The sequence below is a fragment of the Amphiprion ocellaris genome, chromosome 19 (assembly GCF_022539595.1).
Source record: "Amphiprion ocellaris isolate individual 3 ecotype Okinawa chromosome 19, ASM2253959v1, whole genome shotgun sequence".
Classification (NCBI taxonomy): Eukaryota; Metazoa; Chordata; class Actinopteri; family Pomacentridae; genus Amphiprion; species Amphiprion ocellaris.
Genome location: NC_072784.1, coordinates 23535827 through 23555567, shown reverse-complemented (window position 1 = coordinate 23555567; position 19741 = coordinate 23535827). Strand labels below are relative to the sequence as shown.

At 38.8% G+C, this 19741-nt stretch overlaps 1 protein-coding gene across 1 annotated transcript; it reads left to right on the top strand.

The window, feature by feature from the left end:
• Window positions 1–10386: 10386 nt before the first annotated feature.
• On the top strand, window positions 10387–14258 carry LOC111573824 (transcription factor Sox-8). Its single transcript, XM_023278161.3, has 3 exons — window positions 10387–11056; window positions 11477–11712; window positions 11889–14258. The coding sequence occupies exons 1-3, from the start codon at window positions 10641–10643 to the stop codon at window positions 12641–12643; spliced, it is 1407 nt and encodes a 468-aa protein (XP_023133929.1). The 5' UTR covers window positions 10387–10640; the 3' UTR covers window positions 12644–14258.
• Window positions 14259–19741: the final 5483 nt, after the last annotated feature.

The following is a 19741-nucleotide window of genomic DNA, read 5'->3' as shown; positions in this document are numbered from 1 at the left end:
GCAGAAATTAATTTAAGTCATTCAGAAGAAATTGACAAAATTACATGTGGATGATTATAGTGACATATAGAAATATTGTCTACAAGAGAAAAAGAAGTCAATGGAAGTTTTGAATGATAAAACTGGAATTAAGCTATGCTATCATTGAGCAAAAAAATAAAAATAGTAAAGAAATGTGAAGCTCACTGCCTTCAGGGAGACAGGAAAAACAATGCACACATTCAAAGAGACACATCTGTGATTAATAAGTGCTACATGAAACAAGAACTATCCAAGGTGAATGTTTGTAGTTGAACACTGATGAAGCTTGCTAATTTTTGCTTGAGAACAAGCTTGCAGGACTCTTTAGTGACAGGGATGTCTGTAAGCATCACAAGACAGGAATATTAAGTGTACGGGACAGTGGGCTCTTTTAGGGTACAGCCCTGTGTATGAAATGACATTCAAGCATTTTCAGAGAGGGACAGAAGAACTTATTATCAATGTAGCTGAATTGTTGCACACATGAAGGGGGATGGGCACACTAAAGTGTGGGGGAGGGAGCCATGTGCGTCAAAACTCTCATTAAGGATACAGAGCGACTTCAGTAGGAGAAACATATTTAAAAAGCTGAAGAATATTTTCCAAGCCCACAGTTTTCTGTAAAGCTGAACTCTGAATCCATTAGCATATTTCTAATAAGATTATCAAAAAGCTTGTTTATGAAACATGACGGCAGAGAGAAAACGTGCAAAGTTGATACAAAAATCCATCCACAATTTGGCTCGTTCTTCGATAGAGAATGCTCATGAGAAAGAAGCAGCTTGTCTGGAGTTGATTAAGGATGTACATGTAGTCGAGCAAAATAGATACGCTGTTTTTGATTTTCAAGTTCAATAACTCTTTAGTCTGTTCTCCATTACAATGATTTCTAATGACTAAAAATTAATATCAAAGCAAATCTGTATCTGTGTATGTTCAATTACCTTGGTCCAGCATCACGTCCCCTGCAGAGAGGATGGTATGACACCTGATCTGCCTCAACAAGATCAAGAACGCTCGCCTGCATGACTTCCTCTCCTTTCTTTCATTCCTTTCCCCTCTCCATCTCCTACCACCTCTTTCTGAGCTGCACAAAGCTGGATGAGGGTCATCTTACCAATGTCCCCATTGTGATGCAGAAGTCCAAAATTTTGGCAGCATCCTGACCCGTTAACATCTTAACTTCACTAAGTTTGCAGGATCTTCCTCTGCTTTCTGCAGTACTCTTGAACTGCCCTTGTCATTGGTACTGTTAATGACATTATAAAATAAGCAAACAGGGGCGCAACCTGGAATTATACATAAGATCCTAGTAAGTAGCGCAATGTTTGTGTGTTAGACTTGTGCAGCTCTGTAACTTTCTGCCATCATTTTCACATCGTATAAATGCTTGAACAAGAAGCATATAAATGCTTCTTGTTCTACACACTTGTTTGAGTGGGCAGTATTTCCACTAAGGCAGTCCTTTGGCATGTGCATATTGTTGTATTGCTGTTTTGTGAGTGTTACTGTGTTTTTATTTTGACATGGTATAATGTTTGTGTGTGTGTGTGTGTGTGTGTGTGTGTGTGTGTGTGTGTGTGTGTGCTGCGTTGGGGTGTTCTCTGAGGATACGTGTGCACGTGTTGGTGTGTGTGTGCCTGTGTGGGGGAGGGATGCACAGCTCTGCAGCCTGATATTCTGGGAACAGCAGGGTGGCGTTGTTGACCCACCTGCTCCCTTCTCTCTTCAGCTGGATCTAGTCGGATTTCAGCAGCTGCATCGCCTCACAAAGCACCTCTTTGTAATCTTCTCAAGGCGCACAAATACAACTGCAACCAGGAGAGGAAAGAGGAAGGAGGAGGGAAGATGGACAGTGGAGACAGAAAGAGGAAAAAGGGCGATATCTGTTCTGTTTGGTGTGTACCAGTGTCACTGGCAAATGATCCTATATATTTAAGTGAAGCTACATACAGTAGCATGTACTCTTAGAAACGGGTCATCCTCTGCCCTCGTGCACATAACTGACATGACCTTACGCTCACACCTGTGCAGGAGCACATATGCAAAATTAGACTGCATGGTTTGACGTATGAATACCATTTTAAAAAGCCATTTTAGAAATTTATGCAAAGCATCTTTGCAAATGAATGCCCTTAAAAAAAGAATAAAGATTGGAGAAAGTAACAAGCTGCCTCACAAATAGAAAGTGACGAGCTGAGAATTGTGGCCCATTTGTTTGCCATTAGCAAAATTTCTGCATGGCACTTAGTTGTAATGAATCTCACACCTCTGGAATATGCTGTGTCACATGCATGTCATTTTGCACTTCACACTACATAGCAAAAACAAGGCCCACTCTCATTGCATCTTCTCGACCACAAACCTGTTTGTGTTTGAGACCCAGTCACCAGAATTTGCATCCCAAAACAAAACTCTGTTCCCCCAATCCTGTCTCCAGCGACTGGTCCCCATAGTCCCAACCCAGACATTCTGGTGGCAAAATAAGGGAGGCGTCATTAGGAGATTGACTACAGCAGTGCGCTTTACTGCCATCATAAATATATGTACCTGAATTTGGGGCTATAAATGTACCAGCGGGACTAAAATTCTGTTGTTGGACAGAGGAAGGCAAAGCTATTGGTTCTGATTAAATTTGGTATCAATTTTTGCAGTCATGTGTGGAGAACTGATGGGCTACACAAATGGTCTGAGCTGCATAAATACCAACACAAACATGCATACACATAAATAAACGTTTCCAATTTTTCCAAGTAAGGGGATTCAGGTGTTTTACGCTTCAATTACAGCTGGGTCAGACAAGTCATCTTTGTCAAATATGAAGATAAATTAAAAAAAAAAAACAGTCAGGAGAACACAGAGGTCCAATATAAAAATGCAGTCATCAATTAAGTTAACCAACGGTGACACATTCTTTTTATAATTCACAAAAGAATGTCGATTTTTGCAAAGCACCATAAAGCAGCATCTTGTTAAATGAGGAACTCCGTAGCTGAGCAGATTTACATTCTGTATTAAATGTAGCCAAGCTGTCCCAGGGGCGACCATTAGTAGACACATAAGGTAGGGAGAAAGGGGGTACTTCTAATATTCCCTTAACTAAAGTAGCAATGAGTTAAATTATAGATTTTTGGTGAAAACAAAAACCTATTGTTCTTTCAATTTAACAAAAAAAAAAAGATCTTTACACATGGAGGTGACTAAATAAGAACTAAACAACAAAGGAGAGCAGAGAGAACAGAGACACACATAGAAACACAGAAAGGTAACCCAAGGTGAGTGTGGTGAGTGGAATCAAAAGTTGGTGATTTGACCATCTTCAGCTGACATGTAATTTCATCTACTCACTGATCCTGAACAGTCATCAGTGAGCAGAGGTTAAACACTTCACCAAAGGAGATATTGTGATCCAAACTGGTCTGTTTATGCAACAGTCTGTTGGAGTATTAGTTATTTAGTAGACAAAATCACTTATCAGAGCAACACGACTAGTCAAAATTTGTGTAAATACAGACGGTGGAGAAGAGTGTTTCATTTCCAAAGCAAAACATTTTGAGGGAAAGTTAAATCCCTCTGTGAGTGAAAGGGTCAGACTTGGTGGTCAACTGAAAAGACTCTATATCCTTATCCTTTCTGCTACACAAGTACTTCCATGCACCCTTTGGTCCCCAGCGAGAGCACTGCACCTCTTCAAAGTGAACAGGAAGTGACTTTAGTGACCTTAGAATCCTACACCATGTGATGTGGATCTGTACACCACCATATAGCCACAGTCCAAAGTCCGTTCACCAACCTAGTAAATTCAACACAAAACTACAAAAGTAGCATCTGTTTTAATGTGTTGCACATCTACAGGCAAACATTGGTTTACACACAGCATGTGTATGATTTGCCTTTTTAAAGTCCCTGAATGCTACAGCACAAGATGGTCTTTTCAGTTTGTTGCTTTGCATGTCTGCAACAGTCAGACTAACAGTTAGAAATGGTGGCTACCAGGAAATACCCTGTACCCATTACTAGTGGAAACGGTTAGCAATTGCTTCCTTGTTTCTCTGCCTGGGGCAAGTGATGTCTGTGTGACAGTTGGTAGGGAAGCTCTATAGAGCTTCCCTACCAGTATGGATGCACAGTATGGATCACGAAGATCTACCCAAATTGGACTGGGCCAGAATTGGGCTACAGTCAAGTAAACTAACAATAACGAAATCAAAAATAAAGCAACAAAGCAATCTTCCACAAAAATAAAATTTTAGGTTGTGACAGGAAAATGGAACAGCATTTTAAATATTTACCATATCATCCTCATGTGCAGGATTTTTTTTATTTTGATTAAAAATTTTAGAAAATTCCAAATTTGTCATTTACTCTTTGCACTCTTCATCTTTTTCCAGGACCTTGACAACTCAATCAAATTAAACTAAAAATTATAACAGAAAAAAAAATGATGACTTAACTGAAAAGGTGACCAGAATATGCCCACACAAAAAGGATAGGTAGGTGCTGACCTGGGAAGCTGAGTGCAATGCAAAGCTACATATCCTCAGTCCCAAATTGTCATCCTCATTTAATTTTAACTCTTTTGACAACAGATCTGAGACTCTGTACTGCAGCAGTATCTGCAAGCATCTGTGATTAATGGATGATGTTGCAGTGCCATTTTTGGTCAGTAATAAACAACTTTCTGAGTATTTGTAAGGGTAAGGATACAGGATGCTGACAATAGACAGCATGCATGCCAAGTTAGGATGGGGGAGTCAGTATATTTCTGCAGCTTTAAACACTCATTTTCCTTCTCCCAACATAGAAAATCAAATATTCATAGTTATCTATAACAAAGAAATTATAGATTTGTGTATCCTGTCAATGTGTATGTGCAACATAGTGAAGGAATGCCTCTTAAAACTATCCTGTGGAGGAATCAGCTATAAGCTGTAAATTAACCCACATCTTGTCCATGGAAATAACGTTAGGGCTGTAGCATCATATGATACAATACAGAGCTCATCAAGATGATCACAACACACTCCTTTTCTTCACGTGATCAGCAGCAGGTGTGCTAATGTGTTTTTCACTGTAGCAATTCTATTAGAGGTTACAGAAAGGCTGGAGACAGAAAGACTAACTGCCGCTCATAAATATCAAAAGTCTTAGCTGGTGCACTGGAAGGCTAATTGGAGAATTTGATCCACTTCACCAATAATTATTTTAATAGCTTATAAATGATCCCGTAACATATGAATTGTATGCAAGAGATTTAGGTTTCATGCTGCACTGCGATCACTTGCTCCTCACAGCACTTGGATGGGTAAACATGTGTTTCCAAGAACACATTTTCTCAGTCTTGTGCTCATAAAAGCAACATAAAATTGAACACTGCAAATGGATTTTTATTCTTGTTTTAATTATCTGTAAATAAAAACAATGCACCACAGTTATCTTAGTGCTGTGAAGCAAAGTTCCCACAGCCAGACGAGTCCTCTAAATAGTCTTGGTATTGTGGGGCAGCCTTCCATTTCCCGTAAAATCAAGCGGGTGGGCTCTTTGTTCTCTCGTCGACCCTGAGCCCTGTCCTAAATGTCTACATGTCCCGCACTATCTAATTCACAGGCAAATTAGGGAGATGATTTATGAGAATCAAGGATCAAAAAAGTAGTCAATGTGGAAAACTGAGCACACCGCAAGTATTATTCAGAACATATGCCGTGAAAGATGACAGGGAAGAAAGAGAGAGAGAGGGGTCTAGATCAGAAACTGTAAAAAAATAAAAACAAAAAAAATCCTCAAACACCCACACTCCTCTTGGGACAACTCTGGGACAAGATACACCATGGGAAGTGTCGTCCCTGCTGAACATCCCAGCATTTAGGCTGTCATGTCAAAAGAAAATAAGATGGAATGGACATTCCCACTGTGCTTGGAAGTTTGTTGATCTGTTCTCCAGTAATCAACCTCGAGCTGCACTTTTACTCAGAAATTTCATAATACACTTCACAAGTGTACACATAAAGTGACTTGCATGTGCGAGGTGCTACACAACCAAGATACCTACGGACAGTTTTCAGATCAAAGAAATTACAGAAAGGCCTGGGGGAAACTAGCGAATGAGGAACCGACTTAACATAATCCTTCCCAACCCGCTACTACAACAGGTTCCAAAACTTCCCTATTCATAGTCTCTAATTCATATGAACATACACAGCAATCACAAGCTAACCGCTGCCTCACAAAACAGTCATGTGTCAGGGAGAAAACACGGCAAAAAATCTGGAAACACTTGAGCTTTTTTTTTTTTTATACTCCTGACATTAAAAACTGAGTGTGGCTGAGTGCCAAACACACCCAGAGACATTTTGGACTAATTGTTTCCTTCAGTCTCAAACACTCCCCCTTCAATCTCTTCAAAATTCCCTTCTGTGCAACCCCTCGCCTCCACCTCTGTGCATCCACTAATAGGTTTAAATAAAACCTGCAATTGGTCCAGTAAACCCCTTATTATAGTGTTTTAATGGAATGAATTTAGGATAGTGTGAGGTCAGAGGTCAATGGGAGGTTCTAACACACAGCAGCTGTCATGGGGGTTGGACTGTGATTAGAACCAGTGGAGTCAAACATCCCAAGGTTCTCAACCTCACTAAATAGACAACCTGGAAAATACATTTGGCTATAGATCAAAACGGAAAACATCCTCCAGTTCCAGAGAGGGGATGAGTACAGATGGAACAGAAAATAGGAATACGTACATCCATCACTAAGAGTTGGCTGTAATGTGTGTATAAACCTGACTGAATTGTCCTCTGATTCTTTTTACTTGTGCTAATGTGACAATACCATGTTGTATAACTTCGTCAGGGCTGCAAAGTGTAGCATTTTCTACTCAGGATATCCTCCCCAAAACTTGTATCTTATCTTTCAACTTGAATTTCCTGCCACTGTAAATTCTGCACTAATTACCTTCTTTCTGAGTGTGTGAAACCAAACATAGAAGTGGCCTAATTGATGTGGTTCATGGGTGAAATATGGTTTGTTGGCAGCCAAGCAGCTTGTTCCACATGTGGTTATGCAGTGGCTGGGATCGTCTGGGTGAGAGGGAGGGCATGCCAGTTTCCACAGTTCACTAAGTTTACACTGACTCAGTATACAATCAGTGAGATTATTTAACAAAATGAAGGCCTGCTGTTTGAGTTAGTGTTAGCGTTAGGGTGTTGTGGTGTCTGCAGAAACAGCTGTTCCTCATGTGGGAAATTGTACAGAAATTGTATCAGAATTCTTGTGGTGCAGAATTCATGCATCATGCACAGAATTGCAGATTTAAATATGTAAAATAAGGGTGACATACAATATCTGCTGACCGCAGAGCAAACATTTAACTAAACATGAACTTCTTGACCTGATGAACTACTCATAAGATTTGCATAATCATTACACATCTAAGACTCCTCTCTATATGGTACAATGTGGTGGAAATTTATACCAATTTAACTGCTTGGCAAACTCTGTCCAAGTGGCTAGAGTGGAGAAATGTGCCCAACTGTATTAAAACACAGAAGCAGAGACCAAAGGAGGCAAGATTCCTGTGGGTGACTGTGTAATTTAATTTTGTATGCGCATTAGAAGCCAGAGAGTATAATTTACATGTGGGGTAGAAGTGACTCGGGCCCAGGAGAAATGAGTTAACATGCTCTGCTCAGGCCTCCCCCAAAAAATCTGAAAATCTTTACCCGAGTCTTTCCTTTGAGATGCATCTCACAAAAATAGGAAAATTAAAACCTTCCTTCATTCTTTGAGACATTTAAGGTTCATGCGCGGTTACCTCTCCTCTGTTGCTCCTTCCTTTTCTAATCAAGAGCCTAAAGCCCACAAAGTCTGGCCAGAGCTTCTCTCATAATGCAGGGATGCATGAAGGGGGAAAGCTGTACTCTGTTAAAGTCTGTCTCCTTCTTTCTGCCTACCAAAAAGACCAAGACAGTCTACAGAGACAGCAGCTGTCACTCATATTGGACTAACTTATCTTCATTGCTGTCCTACTGAATGAGGTGTGTGGATCTATCCTTCTGTTTTTTCTACATTAAATGTTAAGTAGGTTTGATTTTGTTTAGAATCACCTAAAATCAGCCTCCAGCTATTAAAATCATGTTACAATACAATATGCTATTTCATTGTGCAGTTAATGCACACCAAATGAACCACTCTTTGAACTATGTAATTCTGATTAGTATCAATTTATTTGTGTGTCTGTCTGTCGACAGGATTCCTCAACTCTGATGAAAGAATTTCCATAAAATTCAATGGGAAGACACAACTTGAGTTAATAACAGTTGATTCAATTTCTGAGGAGACTGAGAGCAGGGAATTCCAACTTTACATGTGACGCAAACAGGCGGTTTAATTGGAAATACGAATGGAATTTTAAAGTCGTCAGAAAATGTATTTCATTTTTGTGTAAATGACAGGAATTAAGACTCTTGAGTTTCACAGCAAATCTTTAAATTGTTTAGTGTTAATGGAGGTTTGCTCTGACTGAGTGCTTTTCAGTTATTTAATAAAAAATAGCAGAGATAAACCAGAGATAAAAAGAAATATAAGTCCAAACAACAATTTCTAAACTTTTTAGATTTGTTCCAAATACATATCTGATCCATATAAGATAACAGTTGCATGCATATGTACATCTTCACACTCAGTTTTTTTGTGCAGTGAGATGAGAATGAAGCCAGTCATCCATGCTTGACAACTGTCGATCTGTCCTGTTTATCTGCACACACACACACACACACACACACACACACACACACACACACACACACACACACACACACACACACACACACACACACACACACACACACAGAACATGACCCAACTGAACACTTTCAAAGCAACTGCTATAAAAGAATATAGCTGTGAGCTGACCAAGTGAGCAGTTTGATTGCATCTCTTGTGACTGAAATTTTGAAGGACAAAAGATTAATTTTGTTCTACATGTTCAAAACAAACATGAATTGTTCTTTTAAAAAAATAATATATAATATCATGTCATTCAGTCACTAGCTATAAACCATTTTCTGCCTAGGATTATTGGTAATAAAAAGAATGAATAATGAGAATCGAACGTCTTACCTTACAGTGCAAGCCGTTACCTTTCTTGGAATATCTCTTGTACAAGCCACAGTTTCCAGTATTCCCACATTACAAACTCTTCTCTCAGCCACCTGCAGTGTGCATCGAGCTAGGCAAACTGCCGTCCAGCACAAACAAACCTTGTCTTTTCATGGGTAGACCAGTGATAAAATCATCCCACAATACATGAACAAAGACACCTTTAACAAAGGCAGTGATTCAATCTACTCTCTTATCTCCTGTGCTCTCTATATCTTCAGTGTCATAAAAACTGGAGAGAAGTGACTTATGAATCACAAACAGACAACTAGAACAATTGAACTTCCTTTTCTGAATTTGAATCACTTTTTTTTTTCAAAAAAGTAATTAGTCTTACACATGTCATTTTCAAACTTAAAAATGCTTTATACTGAGAGGAAGAAATATTAACACCAATTGTGAGTTGTGGGAGGGAGGATCATCCTGTCTCTGTGGCACTGTTGTCTGTCAGACCTGACATGAATTATATATACTACTGCATATTGATTTGTTACGCTATGTGTTAAGCTATTTATGATTTAATATTTCATCAAATAACAAAAAATATTCAATTTGTAAAAAAAAATTGATACTTTTCACTATTATATATCAATCTTCAGTGTATTTAGTGAACTTGAAGTGTCAGATATAAACCCCTGTCTTCATTTCAGTAAGAAAAGAGCAATGGTTTTAATTTTTTATATATAATATTTGACAGTTAGCATAACATCTTGACTAATGTTTGACAGAAAAATATCCAAATTACATTATTTTTCCCCATTCTAAATAATAATGAGAAAATTTATAACTGTATCCAAAAGAAAGTAACATTTAGTGTAGAGACATCAACATCCCAGGTTACAATTAAATTTCGAAAAGTTACTGTACATGTAGACATTGAGATGTTTTCTGTATTCATTACCAGACCAATAACTATAAACACCCAAAGAGTTTTAAATTGTTCCAGTATTTTCTGAATTTATTATATTTCCTGAAAAGCATTTTAAAATTGTGGCAGAATATGTGTCATACGCTGTCATACAGCGTGTGCAACTATTACAAAAACAGAACTGTCACCATGAAAAAAGGAAAATCATTATAATCATGAAGCCCACATAAAAATCTCCAACCAATGGGGAGAAAGTGGTGATTTGTTCCAGCCAATCCCAGGCGGAAGGTGGAGAGACGATTTTAAAACTCCAACTCAAGTTGCTGTAACATGTAGCTGCTCAGCTCACATTGTGAACCACAACTTTCACGACCGCACCTCCAATGACAGCCTACGAAAACAAGACAAACAGGAAAGCTGAGGGAAAACAACGGACTTGTACTGACTGAAACTGTTTAAGGATTTTACTGTGGCGCAACGTGCGTGAAAAGCGCACTGGCCACTTTTACTGAGCGCTCGAATCCGGTGGCAAAGTTTTTTTTACTTTTAATCAAAGATTACATTTTCGGATTTTCATCTCCTAAGGTCTGGAGAAATGTTAAAAATGACAGAGGAGCATGACAAGTGTGGCAGCGACCAACCGTGCAGTCCAACGGGGACAAACACTTCCACGTCCCAGGATGAGTCGGACTCCGATGCACCGTCCTCACCAACTGGCTCAGACGGGCAAGGATCCCTGCTCACCGGTTTGGGCAAGAAACTAGACTCCGAGGATGACGACCGTTTCCCAGCCTGCATACGGGACGCCGTCTCTCAGGTCCTCAAAGGATATGACTGGTCCCTGGTGCCTATGCCCGTGAGAGGGAACGGATCCCTGAAGAGTAAACCTCACGTCAAGAGACCCATGAATGCGTTCATGGTCTGGGCGCAAGCGGCCCGCAGAAAGCTGGCGGATCAGTATCCACACCTGCACAATGCAGAGCTGAGCAAGACGCTGGGAAAACTTTGGCGGTAAGGAAATTGTATTTTATTAGCAGAATAATTTAACATTAACAGAAAAAATAACTGCAAAGACACTAATTGGGTTTTTCTAGAGATTTAAGCATGGAGACATCAATTTACAAATAATATTTTCAGCTGTGGCAATGATATAATTATATACAATTCACTTTATTATTTTTTGCCTTTTGCCTTTCTTAAATGATTCACAAAAAATATAAAAATCGTATGTTTTTCTTCATCCCTTACTAGTAATTAATAGCTCTAAAAACTTTGTTTATATATATATATATATATATATATATATATATATATATATATATATATATATATATATAATTTTATTATTATTATTATTATTATTATTATTATTATTATTATTACTCTTTGCTTAGTTTGACTGAATAATTTTTCTATGTTTTTTCACCGTAGCTTGCTTTCAGAAAGTGAAAAGAGGCCATTTGTAGATGAAGCAGAGAGGCTTCGGGTTCAGCACAAAAAAGATCATCCAGACTACAAGTACCAGCCACGGCGACGGAAGAATGTGAAACCAGGCCAGAACGACTCAGACTCAGGAGCAGAATTGGCACATCATATGTATAAAGCTGAACCAGGGATGGGAGGACTGACAGGAATGACCGATGGTCACCACCACTCTGAACATGCAGGTATGTTGGCAAAATTACCACAAGAAATAGTGAACCAGCAACAACTTCTGTCAGAGCTTTCATTTTGAGAATTGAAAAGTTTAATGATGTTTTGTTTAAATATTTTTTTATTTGATGTGATAAACTCTCATACTGCATTTCTAATACAATGTTTTGTTTTTGTTTTTTTTCTTCAGGGCAGCCCCATGGTCCACCTACACCACCCACTACTCCCAAAACAGACCTGCACCATGGAGTGAAGCATGATCTGAAACATGAAGGCCGTCGTCTTGTTGACAGTAGCAGGCAAAACATCGACTTCAGCAATGTAGACATCTCTGAGCTCAGCACTGATGTCATTAGCAATATGGAGACCTTTGACGTTCATGAGTTTGACCAGTACCTCCCGCTCAACGGCCACGCCTCAGGCTCTGCCACCCTGTCCTCAGACCATAGCCACGGGCAGGCTCCAGTGCCCGGCAGCTCTTACACTTCCTCATACAGCCATGCAGGCAACAATGGGTCCACATGGAGCCGAAAGAGCACCTTGTCCTCCTCCTCTCCCTCCAGCAGTGAGATGGGTCAGCATCGTCTCCATATTAAGACGGAGCAACTGAGCCCCAGCCACTACAGCGAGCACTCCCATGGGTCACCCTCACACTCCGATTACGGCTCCTACAGTAGCCAGGCCTGTGTCACCTCAGCTACATCAGCTGCCTCAGCTGCAGCCTCTTTCTCCAGCTCCCAGTGTGACTATACTGACCTTCAGAGCTCCAACTATTACAACCCTTACTCAGGCTACCCTTCAAGCCTCTACCAGTACCCCTACTTTCACTCATCCAGGCGGCCCTATGGCAGCCCAATCCTTAACAGTCTGTCCATGGCTCCTGCTCACAGCCCCACTGCCACCAGCTGGGACCAGCCTGTCTACACCACACTGTCTAGACCTTAAGGGGACCAGAGACAGTCTATTCGCACCAGAGACTCATTCAGATTGATGCACTACTAATGAAGGAAGTAAGAAGCAGGTGGCGAAATGTATGTAGAGGCTAGTAGGCTACCTGTGACCATTTGTACATGAAACACGCAAAAGAAAAGTGCCTGCTGATTTTATACAAAGTTATATTGTTGCAATGAAAACACAATTGTACAGACTTTTTACACAAAGAGAAAATGTGTTGTTGGTGAGCCAAACCCCTCTATGAGGACAGATTGCCTATGCCTACATCCTGTACATCCCCCTTCTTTCCAGTTTAAGATTGCACATGCGTGCACACTTGGAGTAGGTCAGAGGCCCGTCACTGAATTGGGCAGGATTGAAACAGTTTGGCCCTACTCTGTTTTGAAGCAGACACATTGAAGAATGTACACAGGACCAATTATGTGAATTTGTAGTAAAAAATTACATTAATGGCCATAGCTATATGGCAGCACACTATTTGCATCAGTGGATCAGTCTTAAATAAATGGCTCCTATGAATCTAGTGTCATTTTGGATTTAAAGTCTTATATGTATTTATATTCATGCATTGCTTTTTGTTCTTAAGTAGATGAACACATGTAATGTGGGTTTGGTTATTTAGAGTACTGTTTGGCTTTTAATGAAACATGATAAATGAAGTGAAGGACAGTACAAATACAGTGCATTTGATATTATTCCATTGAAGACCAATTTCAAGAAATATCTCCATTCCAAGTCACAAGCAAAGAGACAGGACCAACAGACTCGCACAGGACAGAACAGGTGTCTGAAATCTATGCTTAGCAAATTGCGATTAGTCATGATCTAGGGTTAAAGGAAATGGGGTAAAATAACACCACACACTCTGAGTGACATGTCAGCTGGACCTCTTGTATATGTCGATGGACAACACAAAAATATGTGTACATACGTGCATCCGTGTGTGTGTGTGTGTGTGTGTGTGTGTGTGTGTGTGTGTGTGGAGATAACATGGCATTCACACATACGGATGCATGTGTGAGCCCTCGGGAGTGAGATGCATATCTCATGACATAATATACACCCAAATGATACATAAAACAACTTTTTTGCTGAAAATTATCTTCAAACTTTATTCTTTATTTGAAAAAAGTAATTAGGGTTTAAAAGTCAAATTAAGTGTGTGAGTATTTGCCCGTATTTATGTTATCAGCCATCAAGTGCCAACTCACTGCTGCAGTCTTGCATAAAATGTTTTTGTGCCTTCTAATGCTTATTGTCAATATTTCAACATGAAATAGAATTATTAACAAACTTCGGGCAGCACACAATCAAGTAATCCACACCAGACTCCCAACAGTTAACTTGCTCCTGATTATGTTCATAATTTGATACCATTCCTTACAACCTGAGTTTGTAATGTTCTGTGACATGCTGTATGAGAAATGTACAGAGCACCATGCTCCAAGTTTTGTCCACAGGACTGTGTTTTGTATGAATACGGTGTATCATTTTGAGACAGGCTGTGAAAATGATTGTGGTTCTATTAACTAGAGTTTCACTCACAAATACTCAGCTAACTAATTTGCTGGCCATTTTTAAAAAAATAAATGATACTTTTTCTTGATATTTCTATTTGTCATTCTTCTTTGCATCAACAGTTAATTTTAAACTTCTGCATTTTTGTTCTTAAGTATATTTAGAAATAATTTGTGGCAAAATGCAAATAAAATTAACTGAACTGAAATGAGCAGTGTTGCTGGGTTTGCCATTGTGCTTGATACCAACTGTTCATTTTAGCCTCCTTGTTTGACATCTGTACAGTGAGCTACAACAGTGAGGAGATCAGTGAGGCTTCTAGGGAATTATTATTTTCCATCTGATTCTGAGTAATGAAACTTTCACAGTAAATTTAGTTAGACGCTGCTCAAACTAGGTAGGTGTTTAAGTTTTTATTGAATTATTATTTTGCCATAGATCATATGAGATTTTCTTCTGAAATGTCAAAAGCAAAAATAAAATATACTACAAAAAGCAGCTTTTTATGATTTTTAGTGCCACTTTCAGAACTTTTCTGACCTTACAGGGTCTTTAGTTGGCATTTCATGCGTCTTTGTAGATGCATCTATCAAAAACAGAGTTCAGATTTTTTCATTAAACCACCAACAAGATAGGAATGAGGAGAGATCCTATCTCCTCTGTTCCAGTGGGTAGAATGCTCAAGTTGGCCCTGGCATGCATGCCAAGCAGCCGTCCCTAACCAGCCCAGGGAGAAGCCAAGTGCCAGGGCTGCGCTGCTGAATTTTAATGATTCATTATGCTGTGGAGGGGCCCCATTGTGTCCCTTTATCCGGAGAGCTAGAAAGGAATTAATTGGACAGAAAATGGAAGGGCAAGGAGAACTGACAAGCCATTAAGAGGGTCCTGAATGGACGATTAGATGCACATGGGGGATGATTTCTCCCCCCTCTCGCTGTCTCATATCACAGCACTCCACAAACAAAAAACAACAAAAACAACTACCACAATGACCACCAGACCAAACTGCAGAAATAATATCAGCGCACATAATCTGTAGATAATAAAAGAAGATAATACCACAGCAGATGGGGTGTGGGTGGCTCAAGAACGACTTGTTTTTCTTCCCTCAAACTCTTTTTTTTTTCACAAGTGTTTGCCAAATACTTTCAGGAGGAACTCTTGAGAAAGAACAGGAGTGAATAAAAGTGAGGCAAAAAGGCTCTTCAGGGTGCTTGGGTCCTGTTTCCCTGGAACTTGTCCATAGTTTCTGACTGGGGCCCTCGAAAGCCCTACTGTAAATAGCTAAAAAAAAAAAAAAAACTTCCAATGGGGAACTTTGCAGTGAGTTACATTAGCACAGTATACTGAATGAATGAATAAATGAATGAAGGAAAGACAGAAGGAACATTTTTACACTGCAGCTACATGTATAGATCTATAGTGTTTTACAGTTTATAGCTGGGTATATGTTCAAATGGACTGCAAAACTATAGAACTCAAAAATCCTCCAGCAGCACATAGATGTCCTGGAGATGCTCTCACACACATTCACATATATGCAGAAAGTGGAAATGAAAATAAAGAAAAACTAAATGCATTAACTTTAACCATGCTGTGTTGAGGCTGTGCTTACATTCCAGCTGTCACATTTATTGTTGATGGAGGGAAGCACGTTATTGGCCGATGTCGGAATCGTGGTCTTGGACCCAGAGGACATGAGGGGAAAGCAAGATGAACCCAGAGAAACTGGTGCTTCTACCACTTCACCACATCCCATTGTTAGGAGCAGGATAACTCGCCTCCTAATAGTCTCATCCAGCCTAATGAGCCTGGCTGACTCAGGGCATATTTCGCAGAAAAAAAGAGGGAGATGGGAACTGTGAAAACCTTAAGAATGCGACGCTGATTTGCAAGGGAAATGAAGTGAACATAAAGCATGGTTATTGCCTGCCGCTGAATTTGCAAAGCCTCATTCCACTTGATGTACCGAGGTTCTTTTAAGTTGTATCTTCAACCTGCATTCAGCTTGTGTCTCAGCACTGATGGTATTTTATTTTACTTAATTATAGTCACAAAAAATTATGTATTTGTAATGCTTTTTACGGTCCATTGAGTCCACCACAAGTTAAGTGTAATTATCATTAAGCAACTCTCCTTCATTTTGTTTCACTGTGAAATTGGCAAAATTGAGTATTTGCTTCTGTTTGGATCCAGTTAAAATGACATACAGCAGGTTTGCAAGAAAAGCTGTCAGACCCTCTTGTTTGCTACAGTATCTTACGCTGCTTCCAAAGCAAACACATTCAACTAAATTTTAGCTGCTCCACCCAAGTAAGTGAATTCCTGGGGCTTATTTTGTCATGTCTCCCTGTTTCTCTCACCAAATAAAGGAGTCTGTTTTATTATTGGTGTCTCCTGTGTTTGCTGGCATGACCAGGCCAAGCAAAACAGGGTGACAGACAGAACCAACATTGACTTCCCTGATTCTTCATGGATGGGCCCGCAGAGAGAACAAGTGAGAGAGATATTCTGCCAACAGTCGGGCTTTCAAAATGCCACTGAATTGATGCTGGCTCCACCAAGGTCACCGAAAATTGCCCAGCAATACTTACATTCACCAGTTCCTGGGACGACCCAATGTTAAATTCACCTACTTAACCAAACGCTTGAGAAGAAAAACATAATTTCTTTCAGACACGTGAAGTTTCAAATAAAAAATGAAAAGGTTTTCATTTAAAGGTCTATAAAATTGAGCTTTGATTGTACATTAAGGACTGAGATTTTTCTTGGTAAATAATTCAGAAAGATCAATAAATTAGGCTCTTTGAAGACGTAGTAGTCATGAAATTTAAAATCATGTGCTTCAATCAGGTACGAAAAATAAAAATAAATACATTCTGAAGCAAATATGTCCCAATGGAGTGTCTGATTATGGTTGTTTACTGAAAAGACAATCAGACCTGGGTCTGAAAGTATTTGCAAATAATTCTCAGTGTCTGTTTCAATCTGCTGGAGTGCCAGATGGGAGAGATTACTGCACTAGGGAAAGTCAGAGAGTGTCAAGTTACTTTCACTAGTTTTCTGATTAATGAAACTTTCTGGTATTATAAATTTCACATTCAGTAAAAAAAAACAAACAAAAAAAAAAAAACAAAAAAACAACCACATTTAATTGCTATAAGACTATCCGAAAGGTTAGAAATTATTCAAATAAAATAATAATAATAATAATAATAATAATAATAATAATAATACTAATAATACTAATAATACTAATAATACTAATAATAATAATAATAATAATAATAATAATAATAATAATAATAATAATAATGATTATTATTATTATTATTATTATTATTATTATTATTATTATTATTATTATTATTATTATTATTATTATTATTATTATATTTTATCAGAACTGCATAATATTAATAGCTCACCACAGGTGGAGTGTTGTAAAATTTAAAAGAAAAAAAAGGAAATAAAGAAAAAGATACAGCAACAATTTGACATCTGGTCATGTTCTGTTCCTCAAACAGTTGTCTACAGTCTTTCACTTTCTTTTTTCATTTGTTCTCTCCTTTTCACTTTTCTTGGCACATCTCAATTGTGAATGGGGTGGCAGCATAGCTGCTCATCTTATTTCCACAGCTTTAAGACTTGTTGATTAGTAATTGAGGCTGTGTTTTCATTGTCACAGCTTTCTGCTTTTGTTGAACTGTGGCATGGTTCCATCGTCATGTACTTTCTCCATCTTTTCTTGAAGTTATCTCATCTCAGCCTTTTCCCTTCACACTTCCTGTCTCCCTTCTCATGAGAGTGAGCGTACTGTCCTGTTTCAGTCACACTGGTAAGACTTTTGATGATTGACAGTGGGTAACACAATGTATTATTTTGTTCCCTCTGAAATTGAAGACGTCAAGAGGCTTTTAAAAAGAAATTCAAATCACCTAGTTCTGCATGGTAAAGTATTCAGCTCATTCTGTAAAGGATGCCACCAAGAATTTTAAGACAGCAATTATTTACATTTTTCTACAGCGTAAGCATAAAGATTTCAATCTTTATTTTAACATTGCAATGTCAATGGGGGAATCTCTTCTGTCTGATGTAATTAAAGATGATCAATTAGCATATTATTGCCCCTACGTACACACACACATATTGTTACCCTGCCCCACAGCCCTCCAACACCCAAAGAAGTTGCACTCTTTTGTTACCAATGAGACTGAATAGAGGCTGAGTCACCAGCAGTACAGAGTCCTGTAAGACCCTGGAATGTCGAGTGTGGGAGGAACATTTGCCACAAAATTTTCATGCTACTGATGAAAACAGGTGGTAGAGGTATAGGAACAAAGCAAAAAGAAAGAGTGGAGAAAGACATCAAGAAACTATGAAGAAAGAAAAAAAGGGTCAAGAGGAAACAACCAGAAAGCTGGAAAGTCTCAGGTAGACAGAAAAGAAAAAAAAAGCTCTTGTTATTTGCAAAATTGCTTGGCAGAAAGTGCAGCAGGGACAGCAGGACCAGAGTTTTAAATGTTGCTCGGTGTTGGCAGAGCCGTGTGTGAGTGCTCTCTGTGGGAGCACCAAATCTTGTCACCTAGCACAACATGGCAATTGAGACAACAGCAGAGACCATCAAAATCCACTGCTGCTGTATATATATATATATATATATATATATATATATATATATATATATATATATATATATATATATATATATATATGTGTGTGTGTGTATGTGTATATATATATATATATATATATATATATATATATGTGTGTGTGTGTGTGTATGTGTATATATATGTGTATATATATATACACACACACACACACACACGGGTATAAACTGTAGTGCCATGAGGAATGCATTTTAAAACCATGTCTGGGATGCCACACTTTTTCTGGTTCCTAGGTCGTACTAAAATGGAAAGTACACCACAGCATATTAGGTGACCATTGTAATATTTGCTTAATATGCATATGATCAGCAGCATATGTCCATTCTCTCACACTCGATAGCATTTGTGGTATGACAAAGAGCAGGTTAGAGAGGGGAGAGAGGAAAAAATAGGGAAGAGTTTATTCTCCCATGTGGTTTTGGCCCATTCTGAGAGGCTTGGAGCCATGCCAGTCTATCCCTAGTTCAGTCTTTGATATGGATGGGATTCATTATGTAACTGAATCTATTGTCAAAATGAAACAATATGGGGCCAGTAGGAGGGATGTGTTGTGTGAGGACCTGAAAAGCAAATGAATCAACAAGCATTTACACCACCCTCTCTCATCTTATCACAGTCCTGACACTGTGAACAGTGCTCCCTGCTTTGGCTTTAAAGCAAGCTACTCATTGTATTAACAGAATGACCTCCGAACAGGTTTCTCATTTTGCAGATATAGTGAAATCTTTCCAGAATTCATTCACTCTTTTCTTTCAGTTCACTCCTTCTTTCTATTGCATTCACACACCTGCAAACAATATAGCCTGAAGATCATCAGCTCATTGTCAGCTCTCAGTAACCACAAAATGTCTCTAATACACTGTATTGCCAAAAGTATTCACTCACCTGCCGTGACTCG

What these genes read in the sequence shown, in the direction of transcription:
- LOC111573824 (XM_023278161.3), top strand. Translation starts at nt 10,641, where the DNA reads ATGTTAAAAATGACAGAGGAGCATGACAAGTGTGGCAGCGACCAACCG. An exon ending in ACGCTGGGAAAACTTTGGCG is followed by an intron (nt 11,057 to 11,476) that starts GTAAGGAAATTG and finishes TTTTCACCGTAG; the next exon opens with CTTGCTTTCAGAAAGTGAAA. An exon ending in CCACCACTCTGAACATGCAG is followed by an intron (nt 11,713 to 11,888) that starts GTATGTTGGCAA and finishes TTTTTTCTTCAG; the next exon opens with GGCAGCCCCATGGTCCACCT.